General features: G+C 37.1%; 1 protein-coding gene across 2 annotated transcripts in view; it reads left to right on the forward strand.

The window, feature by feature from the left end:
* Positions 1–21,652, forward strand: part of BTBD8 (BTB domain containing 8) — a 105,884-nt gene that overhangs the window by 25,237 nt on the left and 58,995 nt on the right. Inside the window, exons 3-4 of one of the 2 annotated variants that reach the window (XM_082688672.1) lie at positions 369–604; positions 7,061–7,178. In XM_082688672.1, the coding sequence (XP_082544798.1) occupies positions 369–604; positions 7,061–7,178 (354 nt within the window). Of the gene's footprint in view, positions 1–368; positions 605–7,060; positions 7,179–21,652 lie in introns of those variants that run through there. The other variant, XM_082688673.1, reaches the window with a different exon arrangement.

Below are 21,652 nucleotides of genomic sequence, written 5' to 3' on the forward strand. Positions count from 1 at the left end.
TTTTAAAATGCTCTGCTATTTGAGATATTTTTCCAGTTACTTCATATACAAATGGTTTTAAAATTATGTAGTTGAGGTGTGCCTGGGTGACTCAGTGGGTTAATCCTCTGCCTTCGGCTCAGGTCATGATCTCAGGGTCCTGGGATCGAGCCCTCCATCGGGCTCTCTGTTCAGCAGGGAGCCTGCTTCCCCCTCTTTCTCTGCCTCCCTCTCTGCCTACTTGTGATCTTTCTCTCTGTGTCAAATAAGTAAATAAAATCTTAAAAAAATAAAATTATGTAGTTGTATTATATGGAAGCAGAGCTTGGGAAACTAGCTTTGAAGAATCACCACCATTATTTTCATTAACATTTTACCTTTTCTTTTAGGATTGTATATTCATCAAATAGAAACCTAAAAAACTTTGAAGAAGAAATTCTTAGGAAAAAGATAGTAGAGAGGAGAGTACCAGAAAAGAAACATGACTTCAGTTGTGAAAAGTATACTGATAATGATGGAAGATCATCTGTAGAGTTCTTAGATAAAAAGTCATCTCCTTGTTCTCTTCTGAAGCATGCAGTTCCTGAGGATATCAGTGATGGAGAGGACAATTTAATTTCCACTGGTAAGGCAGTTTTTTGGTGGATTTTTATAAAATTTTAATGCCATGAAAGTAACTATATTCTGATACAATTGGAGAAGAACATACTTCAAAAATCAATTCTAATGATTTCTTTTTTATAGGTTAATGAAATAAAAGTAAATGAAAGTAAATTTAATAAAACTAAGTGAAAGTAAGTTTTTTATGGGTAAGTGAAAGTAATACTATAGCCAACTCCTAGTTTTCCCAAAGAATTGGAGATAGGGTTATTATGAATAAATTCACAATTCTCCTCTTAAGCCTCCACATGTCATCATCATCCTTATTCTAGTCCACACCAATAAAAACTTTAGCAGACTATGGATTCAGTTCTGTTATAACACAATATATGTATTACTTAAAAACAACATGCAGTAGAAAGACAACTATCATATGATCTCCCTGATATGAGGAAGTGGTGATGCAACATGGGGGGTTAAGGGGATAGGAGAAGAATAAATGAAACAAGATGGGATTGGGAGGGAGACAAACCATAAGTGACTCTTAATCTCACAAAACAAACTGAGGGTTGCTGGGGGGAGGGGGGTTGGGAGAAAGGGGATGGGGTTATGGACATTGGGGAGGGTATGTGCTATGGTGAGTGCTGTGAAGTATGTAAACCTGGTGATTCACAGACCTGTACCCCTGGGGATAAAAATATATTATATGTTTATAAAAAATTAAAAAATTTAAAAAAAACAACATGCAGCATAAAAACCACCATTATTTTTTGTCATGACACAAAAAAATTACTGACAATTTTGTTGTGATACATTTTAAAAATAAGAATCTAATAAAAATGGTCTGATTTTACACATTGAGTTGCTAAGAAATACATAAATACTACAATAAATATGGTAGTTGACCTTGAAAAGAACTCGAATTTGCTTGTTGAAGATAGTGTCAGAAGGGTTGCAGCAGCTGGTGCAACCACTCTGGAAAACAGCATGGAGGTTCCTCAAAAAGTTGAAAATAGAGCTATCCTATGACCCAGCAATCGCACTACTGGGTATTTACCCTAAAGATACAAATGGAGTGATCTGAAGGGGCACATGCACCCGAATGCTTATAGCAGCAGTGTCCACAATAGCCAAACTATGGAAAGAACCTAGATGTCCATGAACAGGTGAATGGATAAGGAAGAGGTGGTATATATATATGATGGAATACTATGCAGCCATCAAAAGAAATGAAATTTTGCCATTTGCGACAACATAGATGGAACTAGAGGGTATTATGCTTAGCGAAATAAGTCAATCAGAGAAAGACAATTATCATATGATCTCCCTGATATGAGGAAGTTGAGATGCAACATGTGCTGTTTGGCAGGTAGGAAAAGAATAAATGAAACGAGATGGGATTGGGAGGGCGACAAACCATAAGAGACTCTTAATTTCACAAAATAAACTGAGGGTTGCTGGAGGTGTGGGGAAGGGAGAGGGTGGTGGGGTTATGGACATTGGGGAAGGTCTGTGCTATGGTGAGTGCTGTGAAGTGTATAAACCTGGCGATTCACAGACCTGTACCCCTGGGGCTAATAATACATTATATGTATTATGTATTAAAAAAAAAGAAGGGTTGCAGCTTGTGAACTGTTGTGAATTGGCAGAAGGAGGATGTTATGGACACAGGAATAAATATAGATATAAGTATAGATGATATAGATAGAGATACAGTAATAGTAGATATTCTAGCAGGAGACTCAAGATCTCTGGTTTATTTATTATTTATAGAGCATCATAGTACAAGTTCCCAACCCACAGTCCCCACAAAGTTCTGTGGTGAGGGCCTGAAGTTACCCTGCATGTGAAGTGGTAATGCACCAATAAGAGAGGAATACTGAAATGAGGAGATTTTCATAGGCTACTGGCAGATCTGATAGAAATAGAGAGAGGGAAATAGGGTGGGAGGGAGGGGGTCTTTACGTTGGAATGTAAATAAATCTTCCTTGGTAAAGGGAGAGGAAGGTAGCTTCAACACCCTGGAGTACAGAGAAATGGTTTTGAGGGGAAGAAAATCTGTAAATCTTTCTGGAACCTCACAGTATTTCTAGCCTCCAAGGCATGTTTGTTCTTTTTCATTCTTAATCCAAGTTTTCCAGTTTTCTGCCCAGAAACTATGCTCTGCCTCATACAGAAACACAAAAATTTTCATAGAAAATGGTCTCCTAACAGTTGGTTATGTAAAATGAGATGGAAATTTATAACACCAGATATGGAGGATTTAGGTTATAACATGCAGTTAACCGAGGTATCTGGTAGATGTTTAAGATGTTTGTGTATGTTTTATTTATTCTTACATGGCTCCATTCAGCTGGGTGTAGTTTTTTGCAGCAACCTATTGTTTCTTGTGAATAAGCTGCAAGGAAGTGAAATGCACATAAGCAGATGGAAATTTCACATCATGTTCAGATTGTTCCCTAAAATATCAATTGTGTTAGATCAAACTGATATTTTCAAAACAAGCATTGTAGCACAATTGAATGTATATGAAAGTATCTGTTAACTAAAAGATTTTATTACTGATATTTAGTACAACAATAATAATAATAACCAAACTGATTTAAACTGATTTAATAACTAAACTGATTTAGAATCCTTGTTGTATGTGTGTTAACATCTAACTATGGTGAGTGTGTCTCTTCTAGGCTTTGAGGTAGATAGAGTCATATAGTCTATCTCATTTAACTCAGACAACTCTGAGAAATAAGTGGCTGTAGGCTGATTTTTTTTTTAAGATTTTATTTATTTATTTGACAGAGAACACAAGTAGCAGAGAGGCAGGCAGAGAGAGAGAGAGAGAGAGAGAAGCAGGGTCTGCACTGAGCAGACAGCCCGATGCGGTGCTCCATCCCAGGGTCCTGGGATCATGAGGCCGAAGGCAGAGGCTTTAACCCACTGAGCCACCCGGGCGCCCCTGTAGGCTGATTTTTATAGATGAGAACTCTAAGGAGGGTATAAGGGACTTTCTCAAGGCCACACAGATATAGCAGTTGGCCAAGCTGATATTTAGTATTCATTTTTCCTGTCTCTTGTCTAGAGTTCTGCCACAGCCCCACAGCAGCCCATTAAAAGTGGCCAAACACGTTGCAGATGTAAGTGAAAAGACCTCATTTACCCCTCAACTCCTTGTTTTTTAACTACTTTCTCCTTTTCCCTATGGAAGACCCACATGTTTACCAATTTAAGCAGACACTTGTCTGGATTTTACTACCTTCTTTTCAAGCTTTCCTACTGTCAATGTCACCTTCCTTGAAATTCCCCTGTGTTCTATGGCCCTCTGTTCTCTTGATTTTCCTTCCTGGCCATTCCTCTGTCTCCTTCACTGGCACATTATCTTTCTACCCCTTAATTAATTGGTTTTCTCCTCTTTTTCTGAGTTTCGGATCCAACCACTGACTAGACATATCTGTCTAAATATACCTTTAATATCTCAAAATTTAATCTATCCCAGACTGACTTAATCATTTGCTTCCCATCCTAATCTGTTCTTAAGTGCTCTGTGATGTGAATTTTATCTCTTATCATTCTACTCAGTTATTCTTTTATCCTTTATTATATTCATGACCATATCTATTGATTTGTCTCCTTAGCATTTTGTTAAGTTCATTTATTTATTTAAATAATCTCTATACCTAACATTTGGCTTGAACTCAAACCTGAAGATCAAGAGTCTCATGCTTCTTGCACTGAGCTAGCCAGGTGCTCCTTTCTTAAATATTTTAAATACTTCTCTGCTTTTTTAAAGATAGTATTTATTTGTTTGACAGAGAGAGTGAGTGTGTGTGAGAGGGAACACAAGCAGGGAGGGTGGAAGAGGGAGAAGCAGGCTCCCCACTGAGTACAGAGCCTGATGTGGGTCTCGATCCCAGGACCCTGGGATCATGACCTGAGCCAAAGGCAGATGCTTAACAACTAAGCCAATACTTCTCTCCTTTATCCTCCTGCCATTTCTTGATTTCAGGTCTTTGCAATTTTTCTTGAGCATTTGTCCCCCAGCTAGTTGCCAGGCCTCTCATTGTACCACTCTCCATTTATACTGTGTAGAACAATATTTGTTAACTGCAGATGTGATCATAGCACTCCCCTTATTAAAATTCTTTCTTTGTTTCCCATAGCCTTAATATAAATTCCAGGTTCTTCCCCTTGACATAAGGGAATTTGTGTACTGGCTCTTACCTGGAATTCTGCTGCTGTTTCTCTTCACAACCCTCTCCCACCCCTTGAGCTCTAGTCTTACTGAATTATTTGGTATTTCCCTCAAAGAACTGTATTTTCTCGCCTCTATGCTCTTGCACTTCTTATTTGTTCCTAGAATGCCATTCTAATTATTACATATATATATTTTTAAAGATTTTATTTTTATGTAATCTCTACACCCAGCATGAGGCTTGAAATCACAACCCCAAGATCAAGAGTCACATGCTCTGCTAACTGAGCCAGCCAGGTGCCCCTAATTATCACATTTTTAAATGGAATATTGACTTTGCATTAGGTTTTGAATGCTTACGAGTGAACAAAACAGATAAGTGTTGGTGTCCTGCAGTCTAGGAGGAGATACAGTCAGATGGATTAGCCCAGAGTGTGATGAGGACACAGATAAGGTACATTTTACTTGGACATAGTTAGCATTCAGACAAAGCCATATGAAGGGAGTGATGTTTGAGTTGAATCTCAGGGGAAAAAAAAGCAGGAGTTAAACGGCAAAAATAATTTAAGGCAGAAGTATTCCAGACAAAGAAGACAACATGCTTAGAGGCAGAGAAAGCTCAGGCACATAGCAAATTTTGAAGGCTGGAAATAGTTTGTTGTGGGACTGGGGTGGAACAGGGGACAAGAATGGTCAAAGTGAGAGATGAGCCTGGATATATAAGCAGAAGCCAGATCATTGAAAGCCTTGTATAAAGGATGACCTTATTTCTTATTGTTCAAATTGGGATACTTTTGAAAGAGTGAAAAGTGCAGAGTTATTATTGTGGCCAATAATTATTCTGGGGCAATAGGCATTAACTGGGAGCGTCCCAGGCAAACCATCTTGAGACATGTGGTCATCTTATAAGCCATTTTGGAGAGTTTAGAGGGTACTGTTTGGCAGGCTTATGGAGTAAAAGCAGAATAAGATTAGGGTAGAGTGGAACGATGACTTCAGCCTGAGGACCATTGAGTTTGGAGTTTCTCTAATTTTTATTTTTTTCCATTGCATCACTTCTGACACCAAAATGTGTGTTTTCCACCACACCAACTAATTCACCAATACCAGTTGGGTGTACAGCAATTCAGTTCTGACACTAAGGGTTATCCTGTTATGTGAAGTAATAGTCATGGGCACAATCTTCACCCTGTCAGCATGCCTTGGAGAACTGTGGCCCCCCCTCCAGGGTTGGAGAGCTCGGGTTGGTCCCCAACCACCTGCATAGTGAGGAGCTGGATGTTGTGTGGCCTGGTAAGCCATTGTAAGACCTTGGCTTTTACTAAGTAAAAAAATGGAGAGGGCCATATGGCTTTGAACTGAGATGGATCATGATTTATATTGCATTTTTAAAACGTGCCTCTGTGGGGCTTAAAAGTGGTAGATGTGTTGGGAAGTTATTGTGGAGATCTAGATGCGAGGTGATGGTGGCTTGGACTGGGGTGGTAGCCATGGAGATACTGAGTCCTAGTTGGATTCTGGATCTCTTTTGATATTAGAGCCAATGATGACATTGTGGTTTATAAATATATAAATTTATAAATGTGTAAATTTGGTTTGTGGGAATTTGTCCCAAGTGATGGATTCTCAGCAGATGTACTAACTAAAGTTTCTGGACTGACAAAGCTATGATATACAGTATAGTAATTTTTTTAATATGAACATGTTTTATATTTTACTCTTCACTTTCTAAATGGTGAATCTTTTGAAGTAGAGATACTTTTAAAAGTATTTATTTTCTTAATTTTTCTATACTGTATGTAGTACTAAACTCATAGTAAGTGTTCCATAAATCCCGTTGCTTTTAGTTGAATATCTGTTGGTTCAAATGTCATTTTCACCAAAAAGTCATGAACAGGAATAGAAAGGAATTAGGTAATGAAAAAGGGTATCAAAATTGGAAAATTTTCTAGTTTTCTGTGTCCGATATTCATGAAGTGGCTTCAGTTTTAGTATATAATTTTGTAATAATATTAACTATATTTAACTGCAAATCTATGTTAAAAGGTTTATTTATATTTAAATTAAGTTGAAATTTATATTTCAAAGCAAGATATATAGATGACTTTAATGTTGTTTTATCTTGAATTTACCAGTTAAATATTGCAGTTATAATTGTTCTCTTAGTAGCTAATCAAGATAACTATATGGAAAAACCTTTAGTTAATATTAAAACACAAGTTTTTTGGATATTTGTAATGAAGAAACCATTTTGGATATTTATAATAAAGAAACCATTTATCTCTTTTAAAGATAATTATGACTTGGATCCTGCATCTGAATTAGGAGAAGATTTATTGAAACTTTACGTGAAACACTGTTGCCCAGATATTGATATTTATGTTGATGGAAAAAGTTTTAAAGCTCACAGGTAAATAGGCATGTGATTTGGTGTCTTGGTTGTGAAAATGAAGTTTATATGGGTGGTTGTCTCTTCCTAGCACAGTGGTTTTCAACCTGATTCACAAAAATCACAGGGGTTTCATGGTGATGCCTTAACAGACCTGTGACAGGGGAAGAGGATTGACATCAGGCAGGGTTTTCTGCCTGCAGGTTCACCCAGGCTCACATGTGTGCATGCTTCAGTTAGAGTAGATCTCTGCTTTGTATTGGACTTGAACCTAAGGTTTGATTAGAAGAAGATATTCTGTTGCCTAAAATAGGTTTGAAAGCCACTGTCACAGAAAATATAATTAAATGCAGTTTTTAATTTCCAGGCATTATAGTGCTGAAAATGATTATTTCTACATGAATGACATGTATTTTCTCTGGATGCATTTGGGCTCAAAGTCTTTGATTCAGAATAGATATTCTTATGAATAGCATTGATTAGAAGGCTTAATATTTCAATGTACTTTTTAAAAACCATTATTATGCTTTAGAATTGGGTTGCTTAGACATTCTAGTCTTTTAGATTTCAAATTAAAGCCTACTCTTTTTTGCAAGTAACTAAAATCTGTTTAAAAGAAGAAAAATTTTTAATAAATACAGATTTTCTTTTGGAACTCAAGGGAAAGAAGTACAGCTGGACTTCACAATGGATAAGAAATGGAACCAGAAGACTGAGGAACCCAGTATTTTTCCTCCCTCTTTTTGTGTTTCAAATAGAATGTTGATAAGTTATTCTGGTGCTCCAGAAAAGGAAGAACCAGGTTATTTGCAATGGCAAGAACCAATCTTCTAGGTTCAAGGGTACATAGTCTTAATGAAATTAGTGGGTTTAGATGACAGGAATCTACCATGCCAACAGTAGTGATGTTTATGCTTTCACAAATCATATTGGCTTTGCCAGTTAATTGACAGCAGTACATTGCTAAACTCTAGGATTACCAGTTTCAGTCAGACTATTTACCATTCAGAATTTGAGCTTTTCTCTTGGGAACATGTATTTTGTAATTGTAAGTACACACATACGCATATTTTTCTAATTTTTATGAAATCTCCATTGCATATAGTAAAATATAGGGTGTAATGCTGATCTATTAATGTATTTTCCATATTGTGGATATGTATTTCCCAAATTGTGTGTGTGTGTGTGTGTATGTGTGTGTATGTGTGTTTGTTTACTTCTTTGATCCTTTTTTTTTTTTTTTTGAGAGTGGGGCAATGCAATTTTGTTTTAAAAAATTAATTTTAATTTTATTTTGTGTTCAGGTTTTTCTTGAAACCACAGGGGCATTGTACCAAAGTTTTACTTATAGATCCCTAAGGTTATTGTCGTACAGGGAAGCAAGACTTTATGATTGTTTGCAGTATATCCTCAAACAGTGTCTATATTTGGTCTCTCTGTGTGCTACCTGACAGTGGACTATGTTTTAGGAGCTGGATCTAGAATATTAGGTTTGTATTCCAGGAGAGCTCTTGCTTACATTTCAGGTTTATTTTGTTTACCTAGCTGTAAAAAAAAAAAGTGTATATTAACTAAAAGGCAATTTCCTGAGCATATGTTCCAAGAAGATCTGGCTTAAGTTTTTCTACTTTGTTAGTACACTTATATGAGTTACAATGGCAGAATCTAAATCTCAAGATTAAACTTCATAGTCCAAACTTGAATAAATATATGTTTAGTACATAATATTATTATACAGTTTAAGGAAAATTATGTTAGTAGTTCAGAAGACACACATTCATGTCATGTAGTTTAAAGCCCAACATCAGAACATTCTGAATTACTTCTTGTTCTAAATGATCAGTGTCAACACTTAGCCTAGTGATGTGGCTAAAAATCCATTTGTGATATGACTGTTGTAATTTTTAAATTATATGTACTCATATATTGAAAGATCAGTACAAGTACTCATAAATACCAGAATTTATGATCAGAATTACATTCACATTAGGGTTGTATTTTATTTTCTTTTATTTTTTTTAAGATTTTATTTATTCACCTGACAGAGATCACAAGTACGCAGAGAGGCAGGCAGAGAGAGAGGAGGAAGCAGGCTCCCTGCTGAGCAGAGAGCCTGATGCGGGGCTCAATCCCAGGACCCTGGGATCACGACCTGAGCCGAAGGCAGAGGCTTTAACCCACTGAGCCACCCAGGCGCCCCTGGGTTGTATTTTATAACCCATTTAGTTTGCTTAGTTTAATATGTCCAAACTGCTGTGGTAATGAGGTAGTTTCTTCTTGAGTCCCTGTCTTTCATGTTCTCTCTTCATAAATATACCTGATACCTGGTTCCTCCAAGATTATCTCTCCAGTTGCCTGTTATTCTGTCCAGTCTTTGTCTTGATCCCCAGCCCTTAATATGCTACAATACGGTCTGATGCCAGTTACTTCCTTGTGGTGGCACAATTAAGCCAAAGAAGTTACTGTATAACAGAGTGTGGTTAAGAGTGTATGAACTGTGTGTGGAGCCTTTCTGTCTGGGTTTGAATTCTAACCCTACCATCTTTCAGCTCTGTGAATTTGGGCAAATCATTTAACCATTCTCTGCTTTAACATCCTCATCAAACATGGGTATTCTCAAGGTACTCATCTCATGGGGTGATTATGAGGATTAAATTACTTTAAAGGACTATGTAGGTGTTTGCTACCATCATCCAGGCAATAGCTCTTTGATAACAAGCTTTTGTGTAGATGGTAGAAACAACCTGTATGCACTTCTGTGGGGTAAGCAGAGAAATAATGGTTTGAATCACTTGCATTTCCCCCAATCCAAGGATGGGACAGCAGTTTACCTCCAGGAAAAGTCACATTTACTTTACTCTTCCCCCTTAGAAGCATATTCTTTACTCTTCCCACATATTTGTCCTTGTTTATCTCCAATACTTCTGCTCAAAGGAGAAATGAGGAGAGCTCTTCTTATTTGAGAGAGTGAGGGTTAAAATAAAAAGAGAACCCCTTAGAGTTCATTGATCCTGTTTGTTAGTAATGTTACTCCTTTTCTGAGTGTTGCTTCCTGAGACACTATTATGCATTGCACTCTTTTGTAGACCTCTGTAACATTACTTTCCTGTCTGAATTGCTCTCAATCACCGGATGAATACCATCTGGATATTGTACATTTCTGTTTTCTTTTATTTCGTCCTTTCATCTTCAGCCTACCCCTAAGTTTGTACGTGATGCACTCTATTGCAGAGCTCCCATTTTATGGCATTATTATTGTAGTGTTTCCCTGAGAGAAATTGAATCTGTTACATTTTTAAGATGTCTGTTTGTGGCACTTCCATGTTCCATAATTAAGATTTTCTTGGGCTGCTTTATTGAAAAAGCATGGCAGTGATTCCTGATTTTAGCTTTTGACAATCTGATAGCCTTTCCAAAATACCTTTTCATTTCAGTGCGTGATATCATACCATTAGGCTTTCATTCGTTGAGTTAAAGTGTTCAATTCCCCCTTTAAAATACAGTTTTTTTTCTGGGGCGCCTGGGTGGCTCAGTGGATTAAGCCGCTGCCTTCGGCTCAGGTCATGATCTCAGGGTCCTGGGATCGAGTCCCGCATTGGGCTCTCTGCTCAGCAAGGAGCCTGCTTCCCTCTCTCTCTCTGCCTGCCTCTCCGTCTACTTGTGATTTCTCTCTGTCAAATAAATAAATAAAATCTTAAAAAAAAATACAGTTTTTTTCTGAATATTTAGCAAATTGGCAGTCAGTCAGGAGGTCAGTGTTCTAGTTTGTACCATAGTATTAATCAGTTACATGTTCAGCTGAAAGCTTTCTCAGAAGTGTATAGTTTAGTAATTCAGAAGTCAGTCTTTCTGAGTTTAGATTCTGACTCCACTATTTATGGAATGGTTGAGAAGTTGCTTAATGTCTTTAAGTCTCAATTTCTTTATCTATGAAAATAATAATAATAGTAATTATAGCATATGGTGGCTGTGAGGATTGAATCAGTTAATACAAAACACAATAGCTGACATGCTGTAAGCTTTCAGTAAACGTTGGTTGCTATAAATATGTATTAAGTATCTGGAAGGAGACACACTGTTGCCTATTGTACCTGACCTTGTAGTTCAGGTTGGCAAACTATGGCTCAAATCTGGTTACTACCCTCTTTTTATATAAAACAACAAAAAACGAGCATATGCAACAGTAACCTGTAAAGCTTGATATTTATTATCTGTCCCTTTATTATTTGTCCCTTTACTTTACCTTTTTCTATAAAGTAAGTTTATAGAAAAATTTACTATCTTACTTAGATTGCCAGGAAGCCTTTAATGAAATGATAATAAAATTCCAAATTACCATGCAATAGAGTGAGTCACTAACATTTTAATATTAATTACTTTGTTAGTGATCAGTGGTCAACCCTGTCCACTTGTGAGGTTTGATGTGGTAATAACAGAGGGAAAAGAGATAAAATTCCTTGGTGCCGCAGGCCTTTGAGGGATGCTGCAGTGGGGAACCAAAGCAAAAGTCTCTGGGTGCCTGAAAGGAGACAAACCACCTGCAGTAGTGGTTCCTTAACTGAACCTGATTAAAACTGCTCTTTAGATATTCTCTGTAGAACATGCTAACAGCATAGTAGGCAGAACTGTCAAGGCTTAGGAGGCCCTTCTCTAGTGTAAGTACAATTTTCCATTCCTGTCATTGAGTTTGTGTCTTCCAAGAGTGACTTGGGTTATTCCCAAACATACGTAATGCCATTTTTTTTTAAGATTTTATTTATTTATTTGTCATAGAGAGAGAAGTGAGAGCAAGCACAGGCAGACCGAGTGGCAGGCAGAGGCAGAGGGAGAAGCAGGCTCCCTGCCAAGCAAGGAGCCCGATGTGGGACTCAATCCCAGGACGCTGGGATCATGACCTGAGCCGAAGGCAGCCGCCCAACCAACTGAGCCACCCAGGCGTCCCTATAATGCCATTTTAACTTATTTTCACAGCATAACTTAATGAAAGATCAAATGAGGGGCGCCTGGGTGGCTCAGTGGCTTAAGCCTCTGCCTTCGGCTTAGGTCATGATCTCAGTATCCTGGGATTGAGCCCCGCATCAGGCTCTCTGCTCAGCAAGGAGCCTGCTTCCCCCTCTCTCTCTGCCTGTCTCTCTGCCTACTTGTGATCTCTCTCTCTCTCTCTCTGTTAAATAAATAAATAAAATCTTAAAACAAAAAGATCAAATAAACCAGTGATGCAAGAAATATGAAAGAGTTATGTGGGGCACCTGGGTAGCACACTCAGTTAAGTGTCTGACTCTTTGTTTTGGCTCGGATCATGATCTCAGGGTCGTGGGATCGAGCCCAAGTCAGGCTTTGCATTCAGCATGGAGTCTCCTTGAGACACTCTCTCTCCCTCTCATGTTGTCTCCCTCTAAAGTAAGTAAATAACTCTTTAAAAAAATTATTTTAAAAAATTTATCATTCCAGTGAATGATAAAGTGAATGGGAAGATCTAATAAAAAAGCAACACTTTAAAAATTGCTATTGACTACTGGGTATTTACCCTAAAGATACAAACGTAGTGATCCAAAGGGGCACGTGCACCTGAATGTTTATAGCAGCAATGTCCACAATAGCCAAACTATGGAAAGAACCTAGATGTCCATCAACAGATGAATGGATAAAGAAGATGTGGTATATATACACAATGGAATACTATGCAGCCATCAAAAGAAATGAAATCTTGCCATTTGCGACGACGTGGATGGAACTAGATTGTATCATGCTTAGCGAAATAAGTCAAGCGGAGAAAGACAACTATCATATGATCTCCCTGATATGAGGAAGTGGTGATGCAACATGGGGGCTTAAGTGGGTAGAAGAAGAATCAATGAAACAAGATGGAATTGGGAGGGAGACAAACCATAAGTGACTCTTAATCTCACAAAACAAACTGAGGGTTGCTGGGGGGAGGGGTTTGGGAGAAGGGGGTGGGATTATGGACATTGGGGAGGGTATGTGCTTTGGTGAGTGCTGTGAAGTGTGTAAACCTGGTGATTCACAGACCTGTACCCCTGGGGATAAAAATATATGTTTATAAAAAATTAAAAATTTAAAAAAAAGTTAAAAAAATTGCTATTGAATTTGGTGTAGATGAGCAATATAAAAGTTTGAGAGGAAGTTATAGAAATGTAAAATGATTCTGTACTTAAGTTTCTTCAAAAAAGTTTTAGATTTCATTCTTTATTTTAGAAAAATTTAAATTAGAAATTATAAGCATATATACATATATATCTATATCTTTTATGAGAAATAATGTGAGCTTACTGACTAGTAAGTAGTCAGTAAGCTCAAATTAAAAAAGGGATTGGCTTTACGGTGAAAGGTTTGTGAATGAATGCATATGTGTTTTTTTTTAATAATTGGCAGGTGTTTTATTAAGATAAAGTTTTTGGAAGTGAGAGAGACATTCTAACTGGTCTTTAAGTATATTTGTCAGTGATTGGTTGGCTGCAAGAAAGCAAGCAAATGGTTTGAAAAATTTCAAAAGAGAAAGAATTGTTTAGTGTTGGGGTAGAGAGGTTTTTTTTTTTTTTTAAAGATTTTATTTATTTATTTGACAGAGAGAGATCACAAGCAGGCAGAGAGGCAGGCAGAGAGAGAGGAGGAAGCAGGTTCCCTGCTGAGCAGAGAGCCCGATGCGGGCCTCCATCCCAGGACCCTGAGATCATGACCTTAGCAGAAGGCAGCGGCTTAACCCACTGAGCCACCCAGGCACCCGAGAGTTTTTTTTTTATATTGCTAATTTCCTGCAAGAAGTTTAGGGTCATTATCAAGCGAATATGGGTGGTATTCTCCCCATAAAGAGTATATAGAACTTTCTTAGCATACTTCTACCTATATAATTTGGAATTTCTGGAGTTGTTTTTTATGCTCAGTAAAATGACTTTTTTTTAACTGAAGTATAGTTGATATATAATATTATATTAGTTTCAGGTACATAAACCGTGATTTGACAACTTACACAGTATGCAGTGCTCACCACAGAAAGTGTAGTAACCACTGTCCCCATACATAGTTATTATAGTATTACTGACTGTATTTCCTATGCTGTACTTTTCCATATTTACTTTTAAGTTATTATAAAATGATTATGATATGCACAAATAATTTTTAAAAATCTCTCAATTTTTTTTATTAACAATAAACTATCAGTCCTAAATAGTGCATCCATTACACTTTACAAATAATTTTTTAACTTAGAAAAGATAATCTTATGAAAGTATAATCAGTGGATGTCAATGTGGGTGTCTTAAGAAAAAGCTCTTTGTTTTTTTAAAGATTATGTTCTGTAAGATGTTTGCAAAGAAGTGCAGTGGGTGACAGTGACAACTCTAAAAACTCTGGATTCACTACCCTGGGTTTAATCTTTATTTAGTTATATAGAACTAAACGTTTAGAAAGTATTCTTGGAGCTAGAGTACTTAAAGAAAAACAAAAAAAACCAAAAAACAGTCCTAGTAAAAAAAGTCCTTCTTTATAGCTTCTCTGAGTAATCCAGGCCATTATTCTGCCTGGAGTAGTGAATCTAGTTCAGCGAACATCAGGAAGTATTAAATAGCAAGTAATGTACTAACGCAAGAGCAAGGGGGAAATTAGGGCATCTTGACACAGCCAGAAGCAGCCTTGTCAGTTGAGATTAAATTTAATCAGAAGGTGGAAATGGTTTTTGGTGTGTTGGAAAATGAAAAATCTGGCAAAGATATTTAATACAGAGGGCTATTTACAGCACCTTTATTTTTTTAATGTAGGCTCCACACCCAGTGTAGAGCCCAATGTGGAGCTTAAACTCACCACCCTGAGATCAAGACCTGAGCTGAGATCAAGAGTCAGATGCTTAACTGACTGAGCCACCCAGGCGCCCCTTACAGCATTATTTTTTAAACTGAGGCCTGTATCCTAATTGAGTAGGAATGTTTTCTGAGTTTCTGTCCGAAAGACAGGGCAATTGTTTAAGTCTCATATGCTTTTAATCTTACTTAAATGGAAATAGCATGCTTGTTAGTGCAGATCTTCAGAGAAGCAGACATGAGGATGGGGGTTAGACTAGTAAGATATTTAATAGGGTAAATGCATGTGAGAGAACATGGAAAGGAATCCAGAGGCGACTGAAGGAGCTGTCAAACTGCAGTGTTGATTTGACCATGATGGAAGGAGAAAGGGAAAGAAGGAAGCTTGAGTAGTAGCTTCTTAGGCTGCCGTGAGGGAAGTCAGCAGACTATTAGAAAGTTCCCAGGACAAAGTCACCCATCAGAAAAGGCCCTGTCTCTCTGAAATAGACCTGCCTATTGTCACTGATGTGCTCAGTCACTGGCAGGGAACAGCCTATGAGAAAGTGGCCTTGGGACCCATGTGGTACTGAATGCAGAGTGCTCTGCTGGGGCCATTGGTCACTTATGCAGTCAAAGATCAGAGACTGCCATACATGTTAAGTCGTGACATGCTATATATTTACACAGGCATACCTCCTTCTATTGCATTTCGCTTTATTGTGCTTTGTAGATAGTATGGGTTTTTTGTTGTGGTTTTGTTTTTTATAAATTGAAGGTTTGTGGCAACCCTGCAGCAAACAAGTCCATCAGTGCCGCTTTCCAACTCCATTTGCTGACTTCATGTCTCCGTGTCACATTTTGATAATTTTTGCAGTATTTCAGTTTTTCTCATTATTTTATTTGTTGTGGTGATCTGTGATCAGTGATTTTTGATGTTATTATAATTGTGCTGGGGTGCCACAAACTGCACCCATATAACATGGCCAACGTAATTGATACATGTTATGTTTGTTCTGACTTCTCTCCCAATCAGTCATTCCCTAGTCTTTCTTCCTCTCCTCAGGCCTCCCTATTCCATAAGGCACAACAGTATTGAAATTAGGCCAATTAGTAACACTACAATGGGCTCTAAGTATTCAAGTGAAGGGAAAAGTTGGACATCTCTCACTTTAAATCAAAAGCTAGAAAAAATTAAGTTTAGTGAGAAAGGCATGCTGAAAGCCAAACCAGGCTGAAAGCTCAAACCAGTCATCACATTACCTTAAGCCAAAGCTTAATTCAGAGCAAGGCCCTAACTTTCTTCAATTCTGTGACAACTAAAAGTGGTGAGAAAGCTGCAGAGGAAAATTTTGAAGCTAGTGGATGTTGGTTCATGAGGCTGAAGGAAAGAAATTTCCTTCATTACATGAAAGTGCAAGGTGAAATACACGGTGCTGATGTAGAAGCTGCAGCAAGTTATACAGAAGATCTAGCTAAGATAATTCAAGAAGGTGGCTACACTAAACCACAGATTTTCACAGATTTTAGTCAGTCAGAAGAAGATAAAATCATATTGCAAATGACATATCTGTTGAAGGGTTAATATCCAAAATCTATAAAGAACATGTCAAATTTAACTCCCCCAAACCAAATAATCCAGTTAAGAAATGGGCAGAAGACATGGATTGGCATTTTTCCAAAGACCTACGGATGGCTGACAGATACATAAAAAGATGCTCCAGGCACATGGGTGGCTCAGTGGGTTAAAGCCTCTGCCTTCGGCTCAGGTCATGATCCCAGAGTCCTGGGATCGAGCCCCGCATCGGGCTCTCTGCTCAGCAGGGAGCCTGCTTCCTCCTCTCTCTCTCTGCCTGCCTCTTTGCCTGCTTGTGATCTCTGCCTGTCAAATGAATACATAAAATCTTAAAAGAAAAAAAAGATGCTCAACATAACTCATCATCAGGGAAATACAGATTTACAATGTATACTACAATGAGATACCAACTCATACCTGTCAGAATGGCTAAGATTTAATAGTACAGGAAACAGCAGATGTTGGTGAAGATGCAGAAAAGGGGAGCCCTCTTACAGTGTTGGTCAAAATGCAAACTATTGCAGCCACTCTGGAAGACAGTATCTCTATACTGTCTATACTGTTCCTCAATAAGTTAAAAATAGTACTGCGCTGCAGTTCAGCAATTGCACTGCTAGGTATTTACCCAAAGGATACAAAAGTACAGATTTTAAGGGGTACATGTACCCTACTGTTTATGGCAGCATTATCAGCAATAGCCAAATTATGGAAAGAGCCCAAATGTCCATTGACTCATAGTAAAGAAGATGTGGTATATATATACCCAATGAAATATTACCCAGCCACCAGAAAGAATGACAGCTTGCCATTTACAATGACAGAGATGGAGCTAGCGTATTGTGCTCAGCAAGAGAAGTCAGAGAAAGACAAATAACCATATGATTTCACTCATATGTGGAATTTAGGAAGCGAAACAGGTGAACATGGGGGGGGGATGGGAAGAGAGGTAAACCAGAAAACAGGTTCTTCTTAATTATAGAGAACAAACTGAGGATTATTAGAGGGGAGGTAGGTGGAAGATGGGTTAAATGAATGATGGCTATTAAGGAGGGCACTTGTGATGAGCACTGGATTTTATGCGTAAGTGATCCCTAAATTCTACTGAAACTAATATTACACTATATGTTAACTAGTTGGAATTTTAAATAAGAATTTGAGACTAGGGACGCCTGGGTGGCTCAGTTGGTTGGACGACTGCCTTTGGCCCAGGTCATGATCCCGGAGTCCCGGGATCGAGTCCCGCATCGGGCTCCCAGCTGCATGGGGAGTCTGCTTCTCCCTCTGACCTTCTCCTCGCTCATGCTCTCTCTCACTGTCTCTCTCTCTCAAATAAATAAATAAAATCTTTAAAAAAAAAATTTGAGACTAAAAAAAAATTAAAAAGATGCAGGTTAACTTAGGACTTTCTTGGCTAGTGAGGAGAAGTCATGAATGGCTTCAAAGCTTCAAAGAATAGAATGACTCTTGTCGATAGAGTATCTCTCTTCAGGAAAAAAAAAAAAACCAAAAAACAGGTTTCTTTCTCTCTCCCCCGCCACCCCTCCACTCCTGTGCACTTACTTGCTCTCTTTTAACAAAAAAATGCTTTGTCTGCTAATTCCATCATCTCTTTCATTTCTGGGTATGCTTCTTTTGACTGCTTTTTATCCTGTTTATAGTTAAAATTTGCTACTTCTTTACATACCTAGAAGTTTTTTTTTTAGTACATTCTAAATGTTATGTTGTTGAGTGTTTTAATTTTGTTGTCTACCTTTAAAAAGAGTGTTGAAGTATGTCTTAGCAGGTGATCCATGATCCTTCTATGATCCTTGATCCATCTATGATCAAGGAGTCATTTTAACTTTCAAGTCTTATTATATAAGAAATTATTATAGGGGTGCTTGGGTGGCTCAGTCGGTTGAGCATCTGCCTTAAGCTTAGGTCATGATCCCAGGAGCCTGGGATCAAGCCCCACATCAGGCTCCCTGCTGAGCAGGATCGAGTCCCTGCTTCTCCCTGTCCCTCTGCCTGTAGCTCCCCCTGCTTGAGCTCGCGCGCATGCTCTCTCTCTCTCTCTCTGTCAAATAAATAAATAAAAATCTTTTTTAAATTAATAAAAGAAATTATTATATAGTACATTAAATATAATATATATAATATATATTATTATATAAGGCTGTAGTTGCCATAGATAGTGATTCCTCTGATGGATGTGTGAAGTCCGTTGAAGACCTCTGGAAAGGATTCACCATTCTAGATGCTGTTAAAAACATTAGTGATTCACAGGAAAAGGTAAAAATACCAATTGTTGCAGCAGACTTCATTGTCTTATTTTAGGAAATTGCCACAACCAACCTAACCATCAGGACCCACCACCCTGACCAGTAAGCAGCCATTAATATCAAGGCAAGACCTTCCACCAGCAAAAAATGTAACAACTCACTGAAAGCTCAGATGAAAGCATTTTTTAGCATTAAAGTATTTTTAAATTAAAGTGTATATATTGTTTAGACCTAGTAGCATTATGTATTTTATATATGTATATTATAGATAATAAACACACACTATTAATTGTCATAATATATACTTAACAGACTGCAGTATCATGTAAACATAACTTTTATATGCATTAGGAAACCAAAAAATTCTAACTGTCTGCTGATTTCCCTCAGAACTGCACTGTAGCCTAGGAAGCTCCTACCCAAGCTTTTTGCTTTTATTATGTTGGTCTGTAACTGAACCCTTTATACCTCCTATGTATGCCTATATATCTTTATCATTAGGCATAATCAGAGAGAGTATATAGATAGAAGGATAAAATTCTAATAGCATTCATTCTTCATTAAGAATTCTTAAGCATTGATTATATACCAGGTACTATGTTTTATGCTGAGATTGAGATTTGCGTTCAAGAACATATGGATCTTAGTGAATGTTCCATATGTACTTGAAAAGAATGTGTCTTCTGCTTTACTGGGGTGGATGGATTTTAGAGATGTCAAATAGGCTGATAGTGTTGTTGAAGTCTTGCATATCCTTAACTGACTTTGTCTACTTGCTCTGTTTGTTACTGAGAAGATGATTTCTAAGTGTAATCATGATTTTCCTGTTTCTCCCTTCAGTTCTCTTAGTTTTTGCTTCATGTTTTATGAAGCTCTATTTTTTAATTGAGGCATAGTTGACATTATATTAGCTTCAGGTGTATAACATAATGATTCAGTATTTGTATATATTGCAAAATGATTGCTACAATAATTCTACTTAGATTTCTTATGGTTACTGTTTGTTTATGTGATGTATCTTTTCCCATCCTTTTACTTTTAAACTCTCTGTATCTTTATATTTAAAATGCCTTAAAATTTTTTATAGACAGCATATGTCTTACTGGTCTCATAATTTCCTTTTAATTGGATAATTTACACCATTTACTGTAATGTTGTTAGGTTGGGGTTTGAGCCTACCATTTACTTTTTTTTTTTCTTTGTTGTCTTTTTCTCTTTTTCTTCCTTTCTAATGTATTAATTGAATTTTAAAAAAATTTAAATTACAGTTTATTTCCACTGTTGGCATATTAGCCATATTGTGTCTGTGTATTATCTTTATTAGTGGTTGCTCTAGTATTTATAATATGTATTGTTACCTTATCATTTATGTTCAGTTAGTATTATACATCTTCACATATAACATTAGGACCTTTTCCCCCTCTTATTCTATATGCTATGGCAGCCATAAATTTCACTTCTGTATATATTCTAAACCCTACCACAAATTGTAATTATTTTAAAAAATAATTATCTTTTCTGTAATTTTATTTGTTTATTTGCTTATCTAAAAGATTTTATTTATTTATCTATTTTAGAGAGAGAGAAAATGCAAGTGAGGGGAGGGGCAGAGGGAAAAGGAGAGAAACTCAAAGCAGTCTCCATGCTGGGCCTAGAGCTGATCTCACAATCTTGAGATTATGACCCGAGCTGAAATCAAGAATCTGATGCTTAACTGACTGAGCCAGCTGCCCCTAGGTAATTTTGTTTTAATGAGAAAATTTAAATTTATTCCCATACTACTATCTCTTGCACTTTCAGTCTTGTTAGTCTAGGTTTCTGTTAAAATTTTCCTTAGGTTTGAAGAACTTTGTTTAAATTTCTTGTAATACAGGTCAACTTGTTAATGACATTTCTTGGCTTTTGTCTAGAAAAGGTCTTCATTTAGACTTCATTTTTGAAAGATATTTTTTCTGGATTTAGAATTATAAATTGGCAATTTTTTATTTTTTCTAGGGCTTTACAGATGTAATTTTATTGTATTGTCTCTTACAAGAAGTCTGTGATCATGCCTAGTTTTTCTTATCAATATGTCATGTGCCTTTTTTCCCTGACTGCTTTAAAAGCTTTTTTCCCTTATAATTAGTCTTTAGCAATTTCATTATGATATACCTTGTGCTTTTCTTTATTGTTTATCCTGCTTATGATTTATTGAGCTTCTTGGATCTTCGGGTTTATGGTTTTTGTGAAATTCGGAAAATTTACAAAAATCATTCTTTCAGATTGTCTTACAATCCCCTTCTTTCTCTCCTTACACATGGGACTCCAATTATATGTATGTTAGTCCCATAGCTCACTTAAGCTTTTTTTTTTTTCTAAAGTTTCTTCTTTCTCTATGTTTTATTTGGACAGTTTGTGTTGTTATGTACAGAGGTACATTAATATTTTCTATTTTAGTTTTAACTTGAATTTCCTCATTCAGATATTGTGCATTGCTGCTATAAAGTTGCTCTTTTTCCTTAAATGTTTCTTTTTTTCTCTTTATTATGTTCCTTATTAATAAAATCCTTGAACATATCTATGATAGCTTTTTAAAATGCTTTATCCAGGGACATCTGGGTGACTCAGTTGATTAAGTGTTTGACTCTTTGTTTCAGCTCCGGTTGTGATCTCAGAGTTGTGAGATCAAGCCCCTTGTCAAGCTCCATGCTGGGTGTGGAGTCTGCTTAGGATTCTCTCTCTTCCTTTCCCTTACCTCCTCCCCACTCATGCATACTTATTCACTCTCTTTCTCTTCAAAAAATAAATAAATTAAGTGCTTTGTTTGCTAATTCCATCATCTCTTTCATTTCTGGGTCTGCTTCTCTTGACTGCTTTTTCTCCTGG

This window comes from Mustela nivalis (genome assembly GCF_964662115.1).
Source record: "Mustela nivalis genome assembly, chromosome: 10".
NCBI classification, from domain to species: Eukaryota; Metazoa; Chordata; class Mammalia; order Carnivora; family Mustelidae; genus Mustela; species Mustela nivalis.